This window comes from Eleutherodactylus coqui, chromosome 13, assembly GCF_035609145.1.
Source record: "Eleutherodactylus coqui strain aEleCoq1 chromosome 13, aEleCoq1.hap1, whole genome shotgun sequence".
In the NCBI taxonomy this organism is placed as follows: Eukaryota; Metazoa; Chordata; class Amphibia; order Anura; family Eleutherodactylidae; genus Eleutherodactylus; species Eleutherodactylus coqui.
This window is the reverse complement of record NC_089849.1, coordinates 39,223,085-39,247,011: the sequence shown is the minus strand read 5'-3', so window position 1 is coordinate 39,247,011 and position 23,927 is coordinate 39,223,085. Positions and strand designations below refer to the sequence as shown.

The 23,927-nt window shown below is 40.9% G+C and overlaps 1 protein-coding gene across 1 annotated transcript in view; it reads right to left on the bottom strand.

Annotated features, from left to right (window-relative positions):
- The window catches only part of LOC136588203 (keratin, type I cytoskeletal 19-like), a 40,962-nt gene extending 20,482 nt beyond the window's left edge, over positions 1-20,480 (bottom strand). The window contains exons 1-2 of the mRNA XM_066587251.1: positions 20,021-20,480; positions 1,203-1,285 (exon numbers count right to left, since the gene is read on the bottom strand). Of these exons, the coding sequence (XP_066443348.1) occupies positions 1,203-1,285; positions 20,021-20,398 (461 nt within the window). The 5' untranslated portion in view covers positions 20,399-20,480. The remainder of the gene's footprint in view (positions 1-1,202; positions 1,286-20,020) is intronic.
- Positions 20,481-23,927: the final 3,447 nt, after the last annotated feature.

Here is a 23,927-nt window from a genome sequence, read left to right as displayed (position 1 = left end):
AACTTCTGTATGGCTCATATTTAATGCACGATGTATATTACAAAGTGCATTAATATGGCCATACAGAAGTGTATAACCCCACTTGCTTTCTCGGGACAACCCCTTTAAGACACTATACTAGGCTTAACATTGCATTTCAGTTCTACCGTATATAGAGTTATCCCCTCATAGCATTATGTAAATTGACTATTACATTTCTATAGTGCTATAGAAGTAATTAGTTCAATAAAAAAAACTTGTTTTTAATCAGACAGCTACAGGGGTCACAATGTTCATCTACGAGGCTTTAGAGAACTTAGTTCCATTTAAATGAACCAGTTTCCACAGTGAACATGACTGTAAAACGAAGCTACCACATATACAGTACATTTATTATATCTGACACACATGTGACCACACGAGCACTATGCACTACTATTGTGATAACCTAAATGTTGAATAGAAATCTGATTGAAAGGACATGTGTATTATTACGACATATGGATTATTACCATTAATTAAGACTGTAAGTGGACTAAATATAATGTGGGTGTGTTACCTTGTTCTGCCAGTTGCCTTGTTTTCTCACTTACTTCTAATGCAATGCTTGATATATCTCTTTGTTTACAGATATAACACGATTATGTATATATGAGTCTATACATGATTTCTAGACATAGACTTTGTATGTCCAAGGAGTAAAGATGGCCATACAAATTAGATGAATATAGGCCAATGGCAGAGGTCGGGAAAAAGAAGACATGTTGGATTTCAACATCCCTAGTCCTTTTGTTCTAAAGGAAGATAAGCTACCATAAGAGATGTCAGGCAGTGGCTTATTCTCCTATTAGGGGAGGAGCAAAAGGAATGGCTACCTTAAGAGCATGGATATTTGATATTCTGGACCAAGGTTGGACTGACCCACCAAAGTACCAAAGGATCCTTCAGTGAGTGGGCTCAGGCTCTAACACAATATAGGGCTCCAAATGTCTAGGAGAAGACAACCCCCATTTAGAGCTGATTTGATTGGAGCCAATCATTTAGCACTAGGCTCGATTTCATATCAGTTGATTCTCAAGCAACCATAATTTGTGAACTTTGCCAGATGGAAGAAGATGAAAGAAGGTCCACGCTGTGTCTGATAACATATAGGATAAATTATCTTTTTCCATACATTAAAATGACAAATTATATTAAGTATAGCCAAGAACCCTTTTACTTACTTTCTCTTGAAGTCATCAGAGGCAAGTTTGGCATTTTCCATCTGTAGTGTTAATTTGGCGCCATTTACATGTCCATTGATAAGCTGTTGATAGAAAGAAAAAAGGCTTCTGAATGGATGGATAAATAGAAACACTGTAGGCATGTCGTACTTTCCTTCATGTTTATCTTTCAATTACCACTTGACTTAAGCTACTATACATATTCTATAAGACTCAACATGAATTGCCGTAGAGTTTTGTAGTAGTCTAAATTTGGTTCAATAGAAAAACAGAGGGTCAGGGTGCTGTGGCCGAAATACAGATCCTAAAATTAGGCAGTATTATGGCTACATGAAACTGGTTTTAAAGGGGTTTTCTGGGACTACACTACTGTTGGCCTATCCTCGGAATTAATCTGCCGCTTGAAATTTCCAACGAATCAGCTGAATGAACTAACAATCACTGCTGTAACTTCAGTCCATACCAGGCACAGCCCCGTACATTGTATAGCAGCTGTGCCTGGTATTGCAGCTCAATCTCATTGACATCAATGGGACCGAGCTGCTCTCTGGCCATGTGACCAATGAAGGTGATGTCATGGACCTGAGAACAGGCTGTGGCACTCAACCGAGCAGATTTTTCGATCAGCTGATTTGTGGGGATTGTGAGTGGCAGACCCCCAACAATCAGCTGTTAATTACATACTCTGAGTATAGTCCTGGAAAACCCCTTTAAAGTTTTATGCATCATAAACGGCCATATACTTTATTATAGGCAACCAAGCAACCCTTAAGCTGGCCATACACATTAGATAGCTATCAGCCGAACATTCATTCATGTATAACTTGTTCAGCAAAGCATACATGTATTCTGAATGGTGGAAGTAGAGCAAAAGTATCTTTACATGGGGCGACTGTCGGGTGCATAAGTGCCCGATAGCTGTCCCAGCGACTATCGCTCCTGTGTTTTTACACAGGAGCAATAGTCTGTCAGAGAATGCAAGCAGAATGGCCAAAGATTGAGTGACCCCTTTTTGCATTGAAGCAGAAGCTGCTCAGTAGCCATTCAGTTTCCGTGAACTTCTTGCTCAGTGCCCCATTGGCTCATTTGAATAATTATTCAGGCTACTATGGGCCCATGTAAAGGTGCCTTACGCTGGTGTCAACGAAAGAGAATGTGGTAAAATATTGGCGGTGAAGGCGCAACACTCGAAATGTGATGTGATGGTGAAAGCACTTCTTTTTAATTAAACAACATATTAAACCAGCAAGTGAATACACGTTTTGGGAACGAGCCCCTTCATCAGTTCAGCTGGATTAAACACGACGGGATGCCTGGGGGTGACACAATTCCAAAGGTTTTTGGATGTGCCAGAAGTCCTGTATGTGGCATGGAGACAGGGAGGGGAGAGGTGCTTCAGCTGGTGTCAGACAGCATATTACAAAAGGATTGGGCATGTTGATGTCCAACAGCCCGATCCTTCTATAAGCCAACATCTGCCATCAGGATAGAGTCAAGAGGTCCCAATTAATAATAGATGGTTGACAGGTCCCTCCACAATCAGTGGGTTTAGCCAGCTTTAGAGAAGGACATTAGTTTTCTGTATACCTTACATCTATTTACTATATAGTTGGATGGTTGAATGTTATCATTTGTTTTCTTGGAGCAGTAATTTAAAGCTGAGAAGTTGAGTCTGAAATCACTGCCCAAAAGTCCAGAAATGTCTGCCCCCTCATAATCACTACTATATCACAACATATCTCCAGAAACATCAAATAAATATGTCTAAGGTATTAGCTACTTTTATAAGCTGCAATAAGCAACTTCTCTTCTACCTTCAGGGTGCGCCGTAAGGGAACATCCTACCTAATCATTACTTGACCAAATCACGTTATACAATACCTGATTTCAGACCATAAAGAACTTTATTACCATCTGATGCACAATCTACAAATATACAATGGCTGTTTGATGAAATATGAAAGCCCTCCTCTTCAAGTTGGCCAGATTTACAGCTGATGATATACAGTAAGCTAGAGAAAGTTTAGCCATCGACTCTATGTCCATATGCTATCACCTCCTATACAACATGGGTAAAGCTTCAACTTTCCATCGTACAGAACCCTGATGATTACGTGATCAGTGATGAGTTTAATACTCTCCCCCCTTTATCATGGGTGGTGGTTTGGTTCTTGTGACCCCTTTCAGCTTCTAGAGTAAAGTGACCATGGCACTCCTCTGGAGTGTCGTGGCTCTTTGTTTTCTAACATGGAGATCTTCAAATCTCCAAAACTTTTGTTGGGATCTCCCATTCACTGCAATGAGACAGTAATGCTGTAATGTGGACAACCACACAGTAGTATCAATGGCATTCCTTCAAATGAAAGGACAACCATGTAGTACATGGTTTCATCATTTCCTCCAGAGAAGACACTCTGCCAAACTAACTTCTTAAATGTCCCAATCATGGACAAAGGTTGTCCTATTGGGGCAACTGATTTAAAATTAAAGATCATTTTGTCCTGAGGGAAGTGAGTCCTCTCCAACACAGAGACCATGGAGCAAATCAGGAGCTGTGCCAAATGCTATTTACAAGAGCACTGGAAGAGCCCCAGTTCTTTCAAAAGTACAATGACTGGTCTAAATTACATCGGTACCGGTACTGAGAATGAGGCCCCAGAAATCTAATCTTATTCCCACCCCACCCACTTTTGCATATATTGTCTACATAACAGGTTGCTCGAAGATTAGTAAAGATGCATTTTTTTTCATACTGTGCAGCTATAAAACTCGAATGTAATTCCAGTACTTGAATGCTATGACTCTTAGGTGTCAAAACTGTTGACTAGAAGAGTAGCGTGGTGTTTTGCTAGTTTGTATCGCTGGCAAGGCGTAGGCTCCATGTTTGAAGTTCTAGCAATAACTTGCTAATGTAAATGTGTTAATCCATCCATCTGTAATATTAGCAAAGAGATCAAGGGTGGAACCCGTTCAGTTCTGCGAACAACATTCACACAAAACATCTATTCAGGTAACTAGTAATTGAATCTGAAGTCTAACCTCAATAAGGTCTGCACACTACCCAGTCGATACCAAGCTGCCTGTTGCTGAGATAACAACACAGATAATGGCCCATGGGTACAATGCCCTTCGGTTCTTAAATGTAGGATTAGGGATTTAATGCTACAATGGGTAATTTGGGTGCGTCTTTTAGAACATTCATTTATTTTTAATGGCGATACTGTGCTGATCTCTTGTTACGCCTAACAAGGGAAGGGTGACTAAAAGTCCTAAAACAAAAGCAATATTGACTCTTCACTAAGTGAGTCCATAAAGGGATCTCTCTCATTCACGCGGCCATGTTAGGGTTACATATTGTATGACCCCATGGCATGCTGCCCTATGGGCCAATAGCATACCAATGTGTGTCTCTGATTGTATGCCGAAGCTTATAGAGTACTTTTTATGGAGGAACCATCTGTTGGCATGCAGAACGTTTATGGGTCCTAAATGCAGATATACAGAGATTCCAAATGATGCAGTACAGTCCTTGTGCATATGGCAATGCCATTTGCAAGGAGCCAAAAAAATAATAGACAACATTACTTAATTCAGGTAGCAGAGCTAAAGATGCTATTGAACTCTTTAGAGATGCATCATTTGTTAAAGCTACCCTCCAGTCCCAAGCCAAATAATCTCCTAGAATCGGAGATAGGGGTTTTATATTACCTGGTGTCCTCTTTTATTCCTGTACAGCTGCCAATCAGCCCATTCCTGAGGCCCTGTTCCAGTGATCCATGATGGCCAAGTGACTTCTTAGACTACTTGATGCACATTGTACATCGATAATCAGGCACCGCATGCTGCTTTCCGATTGGCCAGGGTTATTCAACGTGGGCACAGTGTGCTTCTGAGAAGTTGCATGACCATCTTGGATCAACAGGGCTCTAGGAACCAGTGGATCAGTGGCTGTATGGCAAATTAAGTAGGTGTATATGGAGCCCTGGAATATTATCTCATGATGAATTGCTCTACATAGCCTACTTAGATCTGCTATATCCAGAAGTAGAGATGAGCAAATTTTTGAAAAGTTTGGTTCTGCTGGTTTGCCGAACTTTTGCACAACGTTCGGTTTGGTTCAAATTAGTTCGAAACGAACCAGAAGTTCACCGAAACCCCTAAAAATTTCTACGAGCCGTAAAAGCCATATATAATACTCTGAGTGTTATGCAGGGCTTTTATGGCTCTTGGTGTTATACATCAGTGTTAAGGACTAGCATTGAGCATACTGAACCAGTAGAACTTTGTCTGATAACTGCTACCCCTATGATCACTAGAACAGAAGTCCAAGTCTCCATTGCTCTTTACTGCATGAACATAGTGAGGAGGTGTTTAAAAGGAGCAGTTGTCACAAATCCACCCTGCCACTCCATTCAATGTCTATGTGATTGACAGAAACAGATGAGTGCAGTACTACTTGGCTGCTTCCATCACCCCATATACAATGAAAAGAGCATCAGGACAGATGTATGACCCCCACTTTGTTAAAATTATCCCTGATTGTGGTTGTCCAGTGAGGAGGAATGAGGTTGCTCAGGTCCGGCCTTCTAGTGATCAGTAATGGTTCTAGTGGTGGGACGATCAGCGTTTAAATAGGTTGATTGATTAATGTCCTTCTTGGGACAACCTCTTAGCCTCTTGCTACATGTACATCTGTACATAAACTGTGGTTAGCCAATTTCTTTCAACTGTGAATGTGGTTACAGATTGATTTATTATGAAACGGAAATGTGTAGAGTAGCATATGTGGAGTAGCACATGACTAAGTTTGTGTTATTAAACATAAATTGATGTAATTACCATATCATAAAATTCAACACCAGCAAATTACTGGACAGAAAGACACCTATAGCACACTCTTTGTAAGAAAAAAAAATCAAGCACCTAGAAGTAGTTGTCATTTTGCTGCAAAACCCGTCATGCAGTTACATCTCAGGCAAATAGGCAAATGTTTAGAGTTGTGGTGGGATTAGATGAACGATCTTGTCACCTGAGGCTCTAAAAGTGGCTCCTATTAAAAGGCTCTCAGAGGCTCCTTGTGTGTAGTGACCTCTTTTTCCACTTGTGTAGAGCTTGTTGACCACTAGACGCCTCTACGAGGCAGAGAAGAGATTTAGCCTAGTTAACAGAGTTAGAATATGAGCTCGTTATTGGAATTTGAGAACCTGGATGGTTGTATTGATGAACTGGCCTCCACCTGGGCTCTTCTGACCAGACTGTTAGGAGGTGTTGGGACGAGTAGATGTGTGAGAGCATGCACTCGAGGAAACTGGGTTTATGACGCCCTTGACAGACCACCAGTAGTGATGATCATCTGATCGTCCAACAAGCATGAGCAGCTCCAACTCTTTACTTGTCTGCCACTTAGAGACAGGTGGCACCATTGTTACAGGGCCCTATGTCTTTCAGAAATATTTCCAGGAGTTTGGCTGAAGAACATTTGGTTGCATGGTGCCTATTATGTATATGCCTTTGACACCCACTATCACCTCCGTTTACACTAGTGTTGTGAACAACTAAACAGAACTACTATGTCAGCGGTGAATCCAGGTTTAGTTTGAGCGCTGACAACAACCGTGTTCATGTCCGGAGACCTAAAAATGAGCACCTCAATCCTGCCTTTGCTGTGGAGTTGCACACTGCCCCCACTGCTGGTGTGATGATCTGGGGCCATCACATACGACAGTCGGTCACCCTTAGTAGTGCTGCAAGGGACAATGACAGCTCAGCGATATGTTCAGGACATCCTGCAGCCACATGTGTTCCTCTTATGGAGGCGTCCAAGAGGCTTCCAGCTTGATAATGCTCGGCCGCACACACAAGGGGGTCACCGGAATGTCCCCATAAGATTGCCACACTTCTGTGGCCTGCCAAGTAGCCAAATTTATCGCCAATAGAACATGTATGGGACCATCTGGGACAGAAACCTTGACAGCTTACAAGTTTGCACGATCTAGAGGTTCAGTTAAAGCAAATGTGGACCAATATGCTGCAGAATACCATATGGAACCTGTATGCCTCCATCCCGCCCGTATCACATCTTGTATCCAAGCTAGAGGTGGTACAACAGGATACTAGAGCTCTTCAAGTGTTTGGGTTTGTGCAATCAATTATTCTTTTGCTCTGATATTGTAATCACTTACTCATATCAACTAAAGCAGTAATGTGAGAAGAGAAGTAAGCACTTGCTTCTAAATTAACGCAAGGTTTAAAGCTGATCGCTGAGGTTCTCGCCAGAGGGATACCCTGTGATCAGCTTAATTTCAGCGGACCCTTCTAACAAAACGGAATTACAAACCGCTGACAGTCCTTTTAATTCAGATGACATGAATGGTGATGCAGTAAACGAAAAACTTGCAGTGAAGTCAAAATTGTGACTTATCTGTCTCTGCACAAATCTGAACAATCCACGGTAAGGTTTATGGGGTTTAGACATCCATTACTATCTCTTCCAGGTGTACAAGACTGCCAGCTTAGGTTCCTCATAATATCATGAGCGCACTTGGGTAGGTTCCCTTTAAGGGCTTGTTCACACGTAACAGAGATGATGCAGATTGTCCATTGCAGAAAACCACCCCATTTCCACTACGTGTCAATGTACTCTAACAATGTTAAACCAAATCTACTGTAATCTTAAAATATTATTATAGATAAAACTCATTTACTGACAAAACCGAATGTGTTACATTTATGCACTAAATAGCGACTTTATTAGAAACCCTAGTAATGAGTTAGAACTTCTTTGACCGTCAGCACTGCAGTAATTCGGTGAGGTGTATATCCACACGTATCAGAGGACCCAGTATCTGCATAGTGGAAGTATATCCAATCAGATTGCAGCACTCATTTAGTAAAGAGGATTTAAAAAATAAGAGCTGGAATTTAATTGGTTGCTAGTTTTGTATACCCCCCTTTTGTGAATCCTTGAAATATGACCCATGTCTTGGGTTCGATTGGTCTGACAGAGCATCAGTGGATCCTCCAGCCTAAAAAAAGGGCTCAAAAGTCCAGCAGAAGACAACCCAATTACAGCTGATTAGAACCCATCACTTGCCACAAAAGATAATTCTTACAGGTTGAATTTATGATATATGTCCTAAATATTTGCATTGGCCCTTGAAATTGTGTGATCTTGTATGCCAGTCCAAACCTGATCTAATCAGCTCTACTACATGTGCGTTCTTCAAAGCCTTACAACTCAAAAAAGGTAAATTACTCATACTACTATTGTGTTCAGTCATCCAACTGCTTACATGTTTACTGCAATTCATCAAGAGATGCACCCAAAAAGCTGTCTTATTCATCTAGTCATTCCAATGACTTCATTTGAGTGTTTTCAGAGGTGAACTGAAAAATTCAATGACTGAGAAACTCAATTTTTGACACAAATTCCCCAGATTGCCTGCACATCGTTTAAGCAAAAAAGTAAGATAATGCTGACATCAGAGTCATTTCCTCCACGGCATTGAAATAATTATAATTATAGTACCTGGTTAGCAAACTCCAGACATGTAGTGACAGCGAGCAACAGAAAGAATAGGCAAGCAACCAGCGAACAGTATGAGGTCAGTCATAGTTGGCAATGCCAAAAGTTAGCTTATAATTTGTCTACAATTTAAAGTAACCATGGGAATAGTTTGGAGGCAAATCAGACCAGTTATGATGGAGTAGGCCATATCTTCCTGGCCATTACCTTTGTTTCTCAGAGTCCGGGTCACCCTTGGTTCTATCCATTTTAAGTCCACATGGAGATCACATATCAGTTCTGGGAAGTGTTTCCAAAATGTTGAAAAGATAGAAATCTCTAAAGATCTTCACTGGGCAACTAATCGCTTCATGTACAAATTCAACCTTCCAACACTATACAATGACACTATATGCGGCAGGGGGTATCTACAAGTCTACTACTGCTAAAAATGGTAGTAATTAACTTACGGCTTGCAGTGATTTCGAGGTGAATTTCCTAACTGTTAAGCAAGATTTTGAAACAACTCCACAGACCTCCTCCAAGTACATGAGTTCACAAGGAACCTTCTTACTAGTGCTGAGCGAAACGGTAGAACCCTATGGTGGTTCTAACTTTGCTGAAAGTTCGGTTCAGTGCGAACCAAAACTAAACTTTTAGCCATATGACCTGAAACAGGGTTATACTAGTTCAGTTTGCTCAATGCTAGTCCTTGAACACTGGTCTATAACACTAAGAGCCTTAAAAGTCCAGTATAACACTCTCAGAGTAATATATAGGGCTTTTATGGCTCTTAGACAGTATTATACACCAGTTTTAGGGGTTTTGCTGATCTTTTGGCTTGGTTCGAACTAATTTGGACTAAACCAAACTTTTCAAAAATTCACTCCTCACAATTTCTTATCCTTTTGACCATAAGGTACTACTGCTATGTCACCTGAGGTAAGGGTAAGATAGGCAAATCCATCATAATGCTTAATATTAGGCATTGACTATAAAACCTTCTACTTCCTCGGCTGCTTGTTCTACACTATCCTATGTCCTATACGATCTACAAGCAACAAGGAAAACCTACCTAACTTTAGAAAGCTGTACAAAGTATATCATGGGGCAGATTTATGAGTAAATCATAATACTGTCTGGAGGTGTGGTATTGGAGTCAGTTAGGCTCTGTTCACATCTGCTTTGGATGATCCGTTCAGATTCCTTCATATTTGGTGGAAAAATTAGCAAAGAATGTAGCACAATTTTTCCTGGTAGAATGACGGGCCCCATTATAAGTCAATAGGGTTCGTTGTTAGTGCCCCGCTTGTAACGGATCTCAATGAGAAAAAGATTCATGGCAGCATAAAGTGGTGCAGATAACATCCAAGTGTTTATTCTTCCACAGCCATTACAAAAAATGTTATGTTTCGACCCAAAGTCGAGTCTGTGTCACAGCTTAAATTTTGTTTTTTGGTTCCTATTACAATGCAGAGAAACAAGATTCCTAACATAGATTTAAACAGACCTTTATAAAAACGTTCATATTGCATACAGTATGGTATTAGGTCAATACAAGTTTGAACTACTACAAAGTAGGTAATACATTAAAGGAGTATTCCTATCTTGGCCAGACATAGCCAAGATAGGAACACTACTGATTAAGAGGTTGCCAGAATGATGGAAGTCAAGCTTGGCTGAGCTATGCTGCTGTAATTCCCATAAAAGTCAATGGATATTATGCAAACAGCGTAGCACAACGAGTTATGCTGTTTGCACAGCCCCTGCCAGTCCATTGACTTCTACGGGAACAGGGTAGCACATGGCTCTTGGCTATTTCTGTCCTCACAACTACCTCTGGCCTTCGCATTTAGGGATGTTGGAGGTGGTGGGAGCCCTAACTCAAGATTGGTGGAGGTCCCACATATCAAAAATTCTTAATGGTGGAAACAAATAGTAGTAGCTCAGTAGAAGGTCCCAATGAAGCCGGGAATTCTGCTGCTTTTTATACGGTAGCTAAAGTATAATCCATTAAAATGTATGATCAACAAAACCACATCATTCCCAAACTCATAAAAGTATAATTATGACTAATCTTCTTTTTTGGCCTTTCAGAAATCTATATAATTGGGGTAATTACAAGGCACGGTCAACCTATATATGTATGTGGTAACACCAAGGAATGATGTATATTTAGCAGCATTCCATGATGGACTAGATCATACCTTCATCTCTCATATATAAAGCTCAATAGAATAATTCATAGATAGTTTTTTTTATTACCTAATTAGGCTAGGCAAAGTATTCTTCAAACAAAGACAAGCTAATCTACACAGTTCTATCCCTGAAGCTGTTTGCTTTGAAAGCTATGACAAAGCAGCCATATTCAGGGCTCTCCCAAACGTCTTGAACATGTCCAATCCAATAACTTGTGGTTTAAGACTGCTACTCAGGCCTAGAACTGAATCTGTGAATAGCTAAGTACTGTACACTCAACAATCTCATCTGTGATCAAAGTGCACCAGGACCAAAACAATATATTAGCAATGTATTGCATCATTGACCATATCTCCTCTACCGTCACTGCTGTATGTAGCCATAATATAGTTTGTGTAGAGTGGGGTTTATCGCTGTTGAATGATAGTATGATGTTGCTTTCTATGTAATGCTACTGTCTCTTTACGCGGGTACGAAAATGGAAGAACATAGCTGAGCAAGAAGAGACAGGATGTAGTAGAGAGAGCTGCTTGATGAAGGACAGAGGTTGAAGTAGGAGTCTCTCCTGGTGTTGCAGATAAAGTCTTAAGGATGGTTTCTTCTGGGAGAAAGAGATGCAGGGATTGAGAAGCTTGTAGAATGTGCAGAAAGCTGTGGAAAGAGGAAGAAGAGAAGAAGAGAGCCTCTCCTGGTTTGTGCTACAGGGCTATAGCAATTGTCCTATGGTCAATTTTCTTATGGTGAACAGAGAAAGGAGTGCTGAATAGTGAAGTCAGTGCCAAGTGGTTCCTCCGTTCTCTCCCCTTCTGGCAATGCTGAACTCATACTGGCGGGCTGGAGAGAAATTGATTCCCAGTTGACGGAGCACAGAGCTGCTTCTGGTATCCTGTGCTGACGGGCCTACAGGCTGTTTAGTGAGACAATCATTGTTTATTGCTGATCTCAGTCAACCGGGCTAGTATTATGATTAATAACCATTCATGCAGACTCCTGATTTTTATGGACAGACTGAGATACCCTGAATTACCATGTCAGAAGTCACCATTCTTCTGTTTTACAGTTTATAAAGCGCTGTTTGTTTAGCAATGGCGACTCCTGTGCCCTATGTCCATCAAGCTGACATCAACCCAAGAAATCAGAAAAACCCCAAACCCAATGTCTGCAGTCCCTTACATCCTGTCTAACCAGGGACATTACTAAATGGATGGATTACTAAAAGGCTCTGGTGCCTTAAGGAGCCCCTCCCGAAAAAATATGTATGTTACGAGGTAAATGAAAGTGAAATAATGAGGAAAAGGCGCTCATGTGGTGTGAGCGCTGAGGTCTTTTTTCCCTTTTTTATCTATGTTACGAGGTAGGCGGTAGCCCTGTTACTGATTTTGCATTAAGCCCAGGTGCTGCATGTCAGATTTGTACTTAAATCTCCAATGCCCACCTCCAACATAGAGTAGATTAAGTCCTAACCAGATGTTCAGCTGTCTTGCTTCCTCCTTCGTAGAGTCTACAAAGTGAAATATTTTGGGGAGCCTAAAAAAAAGCCTAAATTGCTTCAGCTATTTTTGTTTTTCTCAGAAATTTCTGTCATCCCCGAGTTATCCTAGTTTATGCCAGTGAATGTGTTGCTTGCAGCTTCATATAGAAATGTTCACAATTAAGGCTCCTATATACAGTAAATTAGAGTTTAATTTTCCTCCGGCGGATGATGTTGGGGAAAAAGGATCGGGACATTGAATTTCAGCAGTCCAACCTTTTGTTCCTTGGAAGATAAGCCAACGCCAGAACTGTCTGGCTGCTGCTTAATGGTCCTTTTACATTGGGCGAGCTGTCGGGCAAAAGATGCCCGACAGCTCGTCCCATTGATGCTCACTACTGTACTGTTAACACCAGCAAGTATCAATGGCATCACTCACAACACTGCCGGAATGGAAGCCGAGCGGACCGTGGAGCGTTCTCCCATCCCAGCCTCCATTCACAGTAAGCAGACAATTGTTCAAAAGTGAACAACTGCTGTTTACACTGAACGACACATCATTCAGTTTTTCTGCATGCAGAAACTGAACGACTGAACGACTCTCGTTCAGTCACTGCATGTATTTACACGGGACGATTAGCGAACGATTATAATTGTCCTGGGGAAAGGGCCATAACTTGCTAAACTCATGAACGTTCACCGAGCTGAACATTCACATTCATGGGGAGCTGGTGGAAACCAATCATTCTTCCGACAGTTGTTGAAGGTGTATTGGGGCTTTTCATATAGCATATTTTCACTGGAAGACAGAGAAATCTTGTAATTGTTGATACAGTCAACACTGGCAACCATAAATGCACAAAAGAAGAGATCAGGTTTATAATGGTTTGTAGAGAAAAGTCACTACAACATTTGAAATTACTATCATGATGTCATGATATTGCCTTGATGTCATGATATTTCTTCTATCGCAACTAGGTTTCTGCCTCCAATTGCTAGTGAAATATTGATGGAAGTGATCAATTGGTTCTGAAATCTTTTGCTGTCATTCTAGAAATACATGTTCCATTAAAAGTGATAATAAGACATTTGTTGGTTATGTAAAAAACCACCGAGTACACTGAATCAGTACATGAGTCATATTTAGACCTCATGCACTAATGTAACAAGCAGTATGCAGGCACTGCAGGTACCTAGATCAGCAGCAGGAAGACCTTGCAGCCCGGAGAACAGAGCCGCCGGTGAGATCAGACGTGAGTAGACACGTGGAGGAGCAGGTGAATGGCCCATGAGAGGGACACTGACGGGAGGGAGGTCTACCAGGAGAAGGACAGTGAATAGTCGGGGGTGAGGAGAACATGAGAGGATACCGCATGTGTGGACGGAGGGAGGGAGAAGAACATTGAGTGAGCTGCTGGGGGATGGAATGGATAAATGAACCTTTAAGACTCGTTCACACAGCCGTACGCAGATGTCGGTTGCATAATAATTAATGAGGAACCAGTCTTAAAAAAGTCAGTAATGCAAAATTTTGAAAACTTTTTGGGGGTGTCAATTCAGTTGGAATGAAATGTCCTGCAGTGATAAGTAGAATACAATACCTTTATATTCCATAGGCATTTCGGCCCTTCTGTGTATTTTTTGCCCGCGTAAAAACACAGCATATATATGCGTGTAATATATATACAGATGGGACCGTTGTTTTGGCCTTGTGAAGCCGGCCTAAAATCTGCTGCGTGGCGTCTGCCACGTGTGAACATACCTTTCGTGGGGGCATGTTTAGGGTTAGTGCCTAGGTCAGCATGATGTGTAAATACGGCTCTGGCAGTATCATTCTTAAGACAATACTCCGCTCAGTCACTCGAATCATATAACAAGGAAAGCTAGTAAAAACAAGTTTTTGGACCATGGGAGAAAAGTCAAGCATCAAATGCAATCCAAATCCAAACCCACAAAAATGTGCAGAACTTCATACTGATGACGTCAGTTGAATCCAGACAAAGCATAAACAACCACTAGGCCAATTTGCTATACATGTTATAGTCTGGCAGGTGTGTAGATTTAACATCTATGAAGGCATTGTATTCTACATATCACTGCAGGACATTTCATTCCAACTGAATTGACCCCAAAAAAGTTTTTAAAAATTTGCATTGCTAACTTTTGTTAGATTAGTTCCTCATTCAACAGTTGTATCCATCAAACCTAGCTTATCAGTATAAGGGTAAATGTAGAAAATACATTCAGCATTCTGCAGGAAAATTCTTACAGAATGTTTTGCTGATTACCTTGATCACAGAGAGCCTAAAATAAAAAAAAACCACCAAGTGCAACTCCCCTGCTGCTGCGGTGGGAAAGCTGTGACAAGTCATCATCGCTGGAGGCTGACTGTACAGAGACTAGGGAAGAGTGGCCAAGTCAAAGGAGGTGAGCATAGTGTTTTATTCTAGTTTTTGGTTATAGTTTTTTTTATTTTACACTTATTTGGACTGATGTATTTTGCTTTAGGCAATCCACCACAAGGAAAAAAAATTGCTTACAGACTGTTCTTCCCATTGAATTAAGCAGGTTAAAATTTGCAACAAATCCGCCCATCAGAAATTTTCATGCCGAAAATCTACTGCATCCATCTGCCATCGGGGGGCTCCATACACATTAGAACAGAGGCGTAACTTGAAGCTCCTGGGCCCCAATGCGAAACCTGTAAAGGTCCCCCAACTATAATGTTTTATTCATTGTACTAGGCTCCCTATATGGAGAAGAGAGGCCTTATGGGCCCCCTAAGGCTCCTGGGCCCAGGTGCAAACGCATCCCCTGCATCCTCTATAGTTATGCCCCTGCATTAGAAGTTCACTGGATCCTGTCAAAGTCAGCATGTTCGGTTGACATTAATATAATGTGTAAGTTAAGCTTTAGGTATAAAGCACATAGCAAAGTTGGGTACAGAGGCCTGTCCAGGTTTTATATTAAACGCTCATAGGCATTCTATTAAATGAGGCCTTTTTCAAAGCCCCGCTAGAATACTCTCTGTAATATGGCTTACATATATGGGCCCATAGAAATTGGGGTCTTGCCAATATGAACTTGCAGAAGGGCTCAATTTGAACAAGTCATTGTATCAATGTCTATATCCTTCCACAAAGGGGGACCATAAGATACCAAAAAAAGTATTGCTGCTGCATTATGGATTCATACCATACAGATCTAAAATAAGCCGTGTGGATGTAGAAGTCATGTGTTCTTCACTAATAATCCCACTGTACACATGTATCTCTGCCTTGGCCAAATACTATTGTCTGTGTATGCAAATCAAGAAGTTGTGTCAATACGAAACCACAATACTGGATTATCATTCTAATGACTTCTTCTGTATACTTATCTGAAATTACATCCCTTTCACGCAAAAAGTACTGCAGATATATGTAAACGTTACATTGCAGGCTAGTTCTTCGGAACAAACAACTAACCAAATTCCGATAGACCCGGCAGGAGTCTCAGTCACTGACACATGTTAAGTGGATATCTGTAGAATTTAGTTATCTGTCTACATGGGCAGGTATATCTTCTGTATGTTTTCATGATCATCACCGGATGGATCATATGTTACATGGATTATCTGTGTATTTGTAATACATAATTTTATGTAATTCATAAACATGGCAATTTGTGGATTTCTGACCTGCAGTGTGGTCCTACTACTCGGGGATTGTGGGAAACAGGAGAATCCCAGATGATCTGATATCCGCTTATCACTTAAACATTCAACATCATTCAAATCTGCTGTTTAAGGGCAGAATGACGCTATGTCATTGACGGTCTACATAAAACAAAAGTGAGTCGTCAAAAGTTACTTGGACGCTCTTGATGAGGCTGAAGAGCCCAGTTCTCAAACCTCAGATCTCAAAAGAAGAAGATGGTTCTGTAATTATGGACTCTTCTTTCATCAAAGTCTTTTATTAACCTCTTTTGGAAGTGGGATTATCTAGATTCAGACAAGGGATTCTGAATTTAAGATGTTCTGATCTTTTGAGGCATTCTCTAAGGATGTCTTCGAAATACTTCTTTCGGTACCTTATGGTCCACCTTTGTGGAAGGATGTAGACATTGATACAATGACTTCTTCAAATTGAGTCCTTCTGCAAGTTCATATCGACAAGATCACAAACATAGAGTAAAGCTGCGATATAACTAGTGATAAGCATCAAAGTGCATATTTATACTCCAGTTATGGTGGCTCAGTGGTTAGCATTATTGTGGCCCTTGGATTCAAACCCAAGATCGTAGCACATCTGCATGGATTTTGTACGGTCTCCGCATGTTTGTGTTGGTTCCCTCCTAGAGATGTCGGGCAGCAACTTACATCACTAAATACACAAACACTCAGCAAAACAAACGTTCATGTATATGGGGCAGCCGGGGAAAACAACGGCTGGACAAATGATTGTTTGGCTGACAGCTGTTGAAGGTATATGGGGGCCTTTACTTCTCTCTTCCTATTGAGAACACATACATGCTCGGCCAAAACGAGTGTGGAATGTATATGGGGGATTGGAAGGGATGGCTTTTAGCCAAACAAGCTCCATGACCATTACTGGTTCTCAACACATGGGTGATGCTAGATGTATGGTATATTTGTTTCCATACATAGGTCTTAATGAAAATCACACATGGCTGAGCACTGTAGATCAGTCTTAAGTTGGCCAATGCAGCTTAAAAGAAACCTATATGATTCACCATGTCAACCTTGACTGAAAATAATAGAAATAAAAATGGATAACGGATGCAAGAAGACAAAGCTGATCAACCTAACTTTGAAGTTTAGATTCTAATGTATCTGTAATGTTACTTTACTATATATTTTAGGTGTGTTTTATGCTGTCATTTTATGGAGCAGGAAACTGTTAGCTTTAAGTTCACTTAGTGCATAGATCTACAAAGGAGGTTTAATCCTGTTTATTAGCACAGTAATCCAAGGTGTCACTTTAGTAAGTATTATATTAGACAATGAATGCTTTATTTATCATGTGTATGACACGTTGCGTTTCTGTTTATGTAGAAGTCCTATTTCTTCGGCATAGCTCCCATAGAGGATGATAATCATGTGTTGACAGTATGTAGTTTATGCTGGTTATAGACAGATTATTATCCATAATCTGACAGCATAAATGTTTTCATGATGATCCTTGTAAAATCTTCAGCTAACAATGCAGTTTCACAGCATTTGGAAACTACCCAACTTTTATTAGAGACTATTAGAACAATCAGTTAACATAGGAACATAGGTGACATCATCTATACATCTATAAACAATCTGAAAGGTATTGTCCAAGTGGTAAAAAATTTGACGGAAATTTGATAGATACATTAAAAAATATCAAACTCCAACACTCCAATCCCCTTACGGTCCAGTCCCATCATGGCCTCCCCGTCAGGCTTTGTTTACATATTGCAGTAGGGAAATATCCATATACACACATGACCACTGCAGCCAATCACAGTCCTCAGTGATCTCCAGTAGTGTATTGCTGAGGCTTGTGATTGGCTGCAGCAGTCATGTGGGTATATAGAATGTCACCTGTGCAGCAAAGTCAACGAAGACCATTCAGTAGGACTTTAGCGGCTTTACTAAACTAATGGGGGATTGGTTTATTAATTTTTAGCATATTCTGCACTCTATCAAATATTTCTACATATTCGATTCATGTTGGCCAAACCCACCAATTCTGGTGAGACCAGCAGACCATCTAATGTGTATGTGGGCCTCCTGAATCTTGATTCGACTGCAAATTTTTAGACGTGGTGTTTTAAGTTCCCAATATGGTCTCTTTTACAAATTGGTCCTCTGAAGATGGTCTCGGAGCTTGCCACTCTCAGGAGTACATTGATTTGTTTGCATATACTCATCTATTAAGATGAATGAGTATTTATGAAGAAACAAGTCCTACTCTTACCCCTACTCTTTTAAAGATCGATAAAATAGTAAGCTAGCTCTAAAAAGTACCATAATACTCCTCCCCAACTTCCATCCATAGAGGTCAATAGCTCATGGACCGAATCCTTAGGATGCTCTTTAAGCCCAAGGTCCTAGTAATAGCAGTAAGCAGTGTGATGCATTTGCTGCCGTTTTGCCAAAACAATGGTTGCTTTGAACATGTATCTGATCATCGTTTTGAATAAGAAGAAAATGTGAAGTCAAGTGAGATACACCATGCTATAACCAGGATGAGTGACCTGGCCTTAAGCTTGCCATATACATGAAGTAATGGTCACACAAAATTGCCATTTCAGGTGACCATTGATGAAAAAAAGTAAAACGAACAATCGATCACAATGAGCAACGGCAGACCATAGTTTGTCAAATACCTAATCTGTCCTATTGAAAAATTTCACCCAGCCATGACCAAAGATTGCAAGTGTATGACAAGATCAGCCAAATCACGATCATGCCATATTGTACAAGCCTGTACAATAAAGAAATAAGGCATACTCACCTGACCCTGCTCTCCCGTTGCTCCAATGGATAGTCCCACACTGGTCTTCACTTCCATGTGCACATCCTGACAGAGGGTCATGTGACCACTGCAGCCAATCACTAGCTCAGCTGCAGCGGTCATATGACTCTGTGTCAAGATGAGGACCCTAAAGTAAAAACTAGATGGGGACCAGCCACCAGAACAAGGGGAACAGAAGATTTGTGGGGTCAGGTGCCTTCTGATTCCATGGCTGCTTCTTTTTTTTTCAGAACTGTATATCTCATTGGACAGTTTCCGCATATGAACAATCCCGTGGACAAATAATTAGCCTCAATACAGACTATCAAAATTTAACATTTATAGTGAGTTTAAGAGTATTATAAGTTTCAAGAAAGTATCAAGGAAAGGTAATCAAGGAGGTGTTGAAGCTGTCCTTGGGTCAAGGCGTCCATTAGAATAGATAGAGCTTGTAGTATATCCTTATTAACATATATGAATAAACTATGTTGTAGGCCCCTGGTCTTCTGTATTGGTTTCTTTTAGTGGACACAGTTAGCACCCCCTAGTTAATGATAGCCATTCAGAGATCTAATTAAGACAATGTCTTTGACAACTTGACGACTGTGTTCCATATTGACTGCAAGATCTGCTACAAAACCCTGACTTTGTCCCTATAGAAAATCTATCCTAGAATTATCACCCGTTATGATAAAACTGCTAGATTATGGAAGAGGTTTGCTTATGATAGAAGAAAAGAGGAGAGAAGGCAGACAGGTTGTAATAGGAGCTTTCATGTCTTAAGGGATTAACCAACGTAAGTGAGTGTAGAATACGTCATCCTGAGCATAGCGAGGAAAACAGAAACAGACATGACATTGGGAGATGTCGAGGAGACATCTTACAAAGGAAAGGTTATAGAAAGCTATTAAATCACTGCTTCTTGGAAAGCTTGGTGACAGCTGGTATGGCCACCATAACCAATTGCACATGAGATGTCACTTAGCTTTTCTAGGCACCTGAATCGCTAATTTTCCCAGCTATGCAGAAACACGTGATCCTTTCTGTACCATAATCATACCTAGTACAATGTAGAGAAGCCCATAGTTCCGGACAAGTATCAAGACCAGACTGTGCAATTTTATAAATTATTAACACATTTTGCATCTCATACCTGGGACTGAAGTTCTGCAATAGTCTTCTCATAAGCACTGTAGTCTCTTTTCTTGGTCTGTGTCCTCTGTTTATGCCATTCTTGAATTTTATTCTCGAACTCCGCATTGGCTTCCTCCAGAGATCGAACCTGCTCCAAATACGAAGCAAGGCGGTCATTTAAATTCTTCATGGTCTCCTTGCCATTGTTGAATGGTAGACTTTCACCATAATCCTTGCAGTTGTTATAACTTCCCATCCCAGAAGAAAAGGACTTGGATCTTGATACTGATGCTTGTCTTCCACCACCAACACCGTAGGTTGAGGAGCTGTGGGACCCACCTAGGCCTCCATTAACTATGGGGGACGATGACAGGAAGCTGGTATTGTAGTGGCTCATGATTACATCAGCTGAGGACCTTTAACAAACAACTCTCAGCAGCACGGCTGCTCTGTAGCAGAAGAGTATCTTTGCAAGTCTACTTTATGTCTTTCGGAGTGGGAGTTGCCTAGCGAGGCAAATAGGGTTGTGTCATCTCATTAAGAACGTTTTCCCATTGCTCAATCCCGCACCTCGGTGTTATTATTTTGAATAACAACTCACTCCTTTTTTTTACTAACCCTCATTCATGTTATACCAACAAGGTGTGTCAGAGGTGGAGGCTAATCTGCCAAGCTTCAGATCATCTACGAGTACAGTATCCGCGCAGCAGTGTGCACTGAGAAATCTACCACAAATAACTCAGCGCTCCAGACTCTGGAGTATAATTACACTGTCTAAAGGTGTTAACTCCTTATCTACTAGAACTAACATTCGAGAAGTTTACCGGTAGACAACTGTACAGAAGAATGTTTGATGAATGTGGTTGAATCAGTATTAGTTTAGTTAAGCATTGCTAATAGAGATACTGATTCTAATGAAGGCTCTTGTTGATGTAAGGTAGTCTTGGCTACCATTAAAAAGTATTTCGCACCAAGACAACAGTAATGCAGTATGTCATCCCAAGGGCATAACTACCATGGAGGGGACCAAGCGATGATTGATTCCAATCCCTTTTCTACAAGGTGCCTGGAACTAGGGCAAGATTCCCTTCTCCAGAGGAACTGGATAGTCCGAAATCAAGGGGGTTGGGAATTTTTTTAAGGGCGATGGAAAGGGAATGGAAGGGGAATATAACACTAAACCCTTCTGTCCTGGGTGCTCAAATCCAGCACCTTTAAAGGGGTTTCCAGAGATTTTTAAAAACTCAACCGGAGTATTGTAGTCAGAACAGCTATTTACGGACGAATTCCGACAAGTGGTATTGTGGCACTACCATTGTTGGGGACGTCATCACTGAGGTGCTGGCTGTCGGCTCATTATAATAACTAAGCCAGTCCCTTTTTCTATTTCTGCATTGGCCATAATAGATGAGCACTGATTTAGCTATTGTAAGGAGTTGACAGGCAGCACCTCAGAAGTGATTACACTAGCAATAGAGGGGCCGCAATACCACATGACCACTAGTTGAAACTCAGATGGAAGTGACTGTTCTGACTCCACTACTCCGGATCACTAAAAATCCCTGGATAACCCCATTAATAAGGGGCTCATTTTGATCTTTGCTATGGGGCCCCCTCTTTTCTGTGTATACCACTGGTTATACGGTGCACTTTCAGGCTAGTTTTTGAAAAATTCTAATCCCCTATGACCTAAAAACGTACTTGAGTAAATTACTGAGACTACCTGGATTATGAATTTTTGAGGTGCATCCGAAACTAAAAAGAAAATAGAGAAGTGATGAGGAAGTGTAGTTCTATTCAACATGGAAGTACCTGCGTAGGAGATACTCTTCGAAGATTTGATACTTTACTGAGTGACCATTTGTTGTGTGCAGCAATAGCCACAAGGTTACACCAGCTAAGAACAATTAAAGGTAGCCTTACACGTAGTAACTGTTGTTCAGGTAGTTGCTCAGAAGAGCCGTTGAGGCATTAGAACGGCTGTCATTTGTGTGCATTTACACACAGCGATGCTTGTTTATTAGTTATTTGCTGTGATATTGCTCATAGAGGGGATCTCCGTGCAAATTAATTCGCAAGTTGTTCAAATACGAGCAACCATGATTTTTCACCAGATGACTTTCAATCAACCAGTGACGATTTTTTTTGTAAACTGAAGCAAAACGACTAACGACTTTTTGCCAAGCACCCTGTTGATGGCCATGTTTACTCCTCACGGCTGTAGTTCTAATTTGCTTTTTCAAGTGATTATTCGGCCTATAGTCATCCCGTATAAAGATACTATATATACTCGAGTATAAGCCTAGTTTTTCAGCACATTTTTTTGTGCTGAAAAAGCCCCTCTTGGCTTATACTCGAGTCAGGGAAGGCTTAAAAAAACCCTCCATACTCACCTCCCAGGCAGTGTCTGTGTCTCCACCGGCGATGCGGCAGGCTGCTTAAATTCTCTCCGCTATCATCCTCCGCCGTCCTCTTTGCTCGGCTCTGTCATCCCCAGCCGCCAGCGCTGTGTAAGTAAGAGCTGTGATTGGATCGAGCGTTAGCCAATCACAGCCAGTGTTTGATCATTCACAACCAATCAAGCTGCTTTAGAATTCTCCCTGCTGTCATCTCCCCGCTCAGCTTTCAAATCCCCTGCCGTCAGTGCTGTGTAAGTAAGCGCTGTGATTAGATTGAGCGCCAGCTGTGATTGGATAGCGCTCAATCCAATCACAGCACTTACTTACACAGCACTGACAGAGCCAAGCAGAGAGGATGGCGGGGGATGACAGCTGGGAGAATTCAAGCAGCTTGTCGCACAGACACAGACGCAGGCTGGGAGGGGAGTATGGAGGTTTCTTTTTTACCTAGTATATACTTGAGTATAGCTCGGCTTATACTCGAGTCAATAAGTTTTCCCAGTTTTTTGTGGTAAAACTTATTGTCTCAGCTTATACTTGGGCCGGCTAATACTCGAGTCTATATAGTAATTAAACTGTGCTCTACCAGTGTTATGGTTGTGCTTTTAGTTTTATTTGATGGTAGGGAATCATACAGCAGAGACAAAAAAATAAATATGTGCTGTGTATTAAGGATCTTTGGATCATCCAGAGGAAATGATTTTGCAGATCTACCCTTTATCTATACAGAATATGTGCAAGTACAATATTAATAGCATCATAATAATTGTTGTTATCACCGTACCCACAAGACATATCAGTAAGGTCTAATAGATAAGTTATGAATCAACTCATAAGAAATAAACCCTAGTAATAAGTGAGTGGCTCGAAAGTCACCTCTAAATGGGGTTGTCTTCTGCTGGACCTTTAAAACCAATAGATTGATACTCTAGTGGGTCACTCTGAGCTTGTGTTAGTTTTAGGTCAACCGAATCCCTGTTCCCTCTAACACTTTTAACAGACTGTCCCAATGTATGGTTCAATAAAGAAATATAAACTTGTAATTGTTCTTGAGGCTTCCATTTTTAGCTATTTTTGCAAGGTTCTTAGGCTCAAATATTCAATGTCCGTGTATGCATGGGCCTAAGGTACCACAGCCTTTCTTTTTTTGTTTTCCATGTGTATAAAGGGAAATTTGTAGGTCAGCCCATTAGCAGATAGGGGTAGATATAATGTATCCTTCAACTATCATAGAGAGTATACAGGCATATACCATAATCAAAGGGCTGTGTTCTGTTGACCAATACATGGGGCAATGGTGAGGAGTATGTATTCCTGCAGTTTTCTGGCCTTATTGTCAGAGGACTCCTGCTTGTCAAGGGAAAGACTCCAATAATGAGTGCAGTTTATATGATGTAAATGATGTGTATGCATCACCATTATATGTAAGTATAGGTTCCAGGTAACTACAGGAGATGTAGAGGTAACAGCGACACAAAGGTGCCCTAATGAGCTCCAGAATCCTTCAGTTACATAAGAGGACACCAG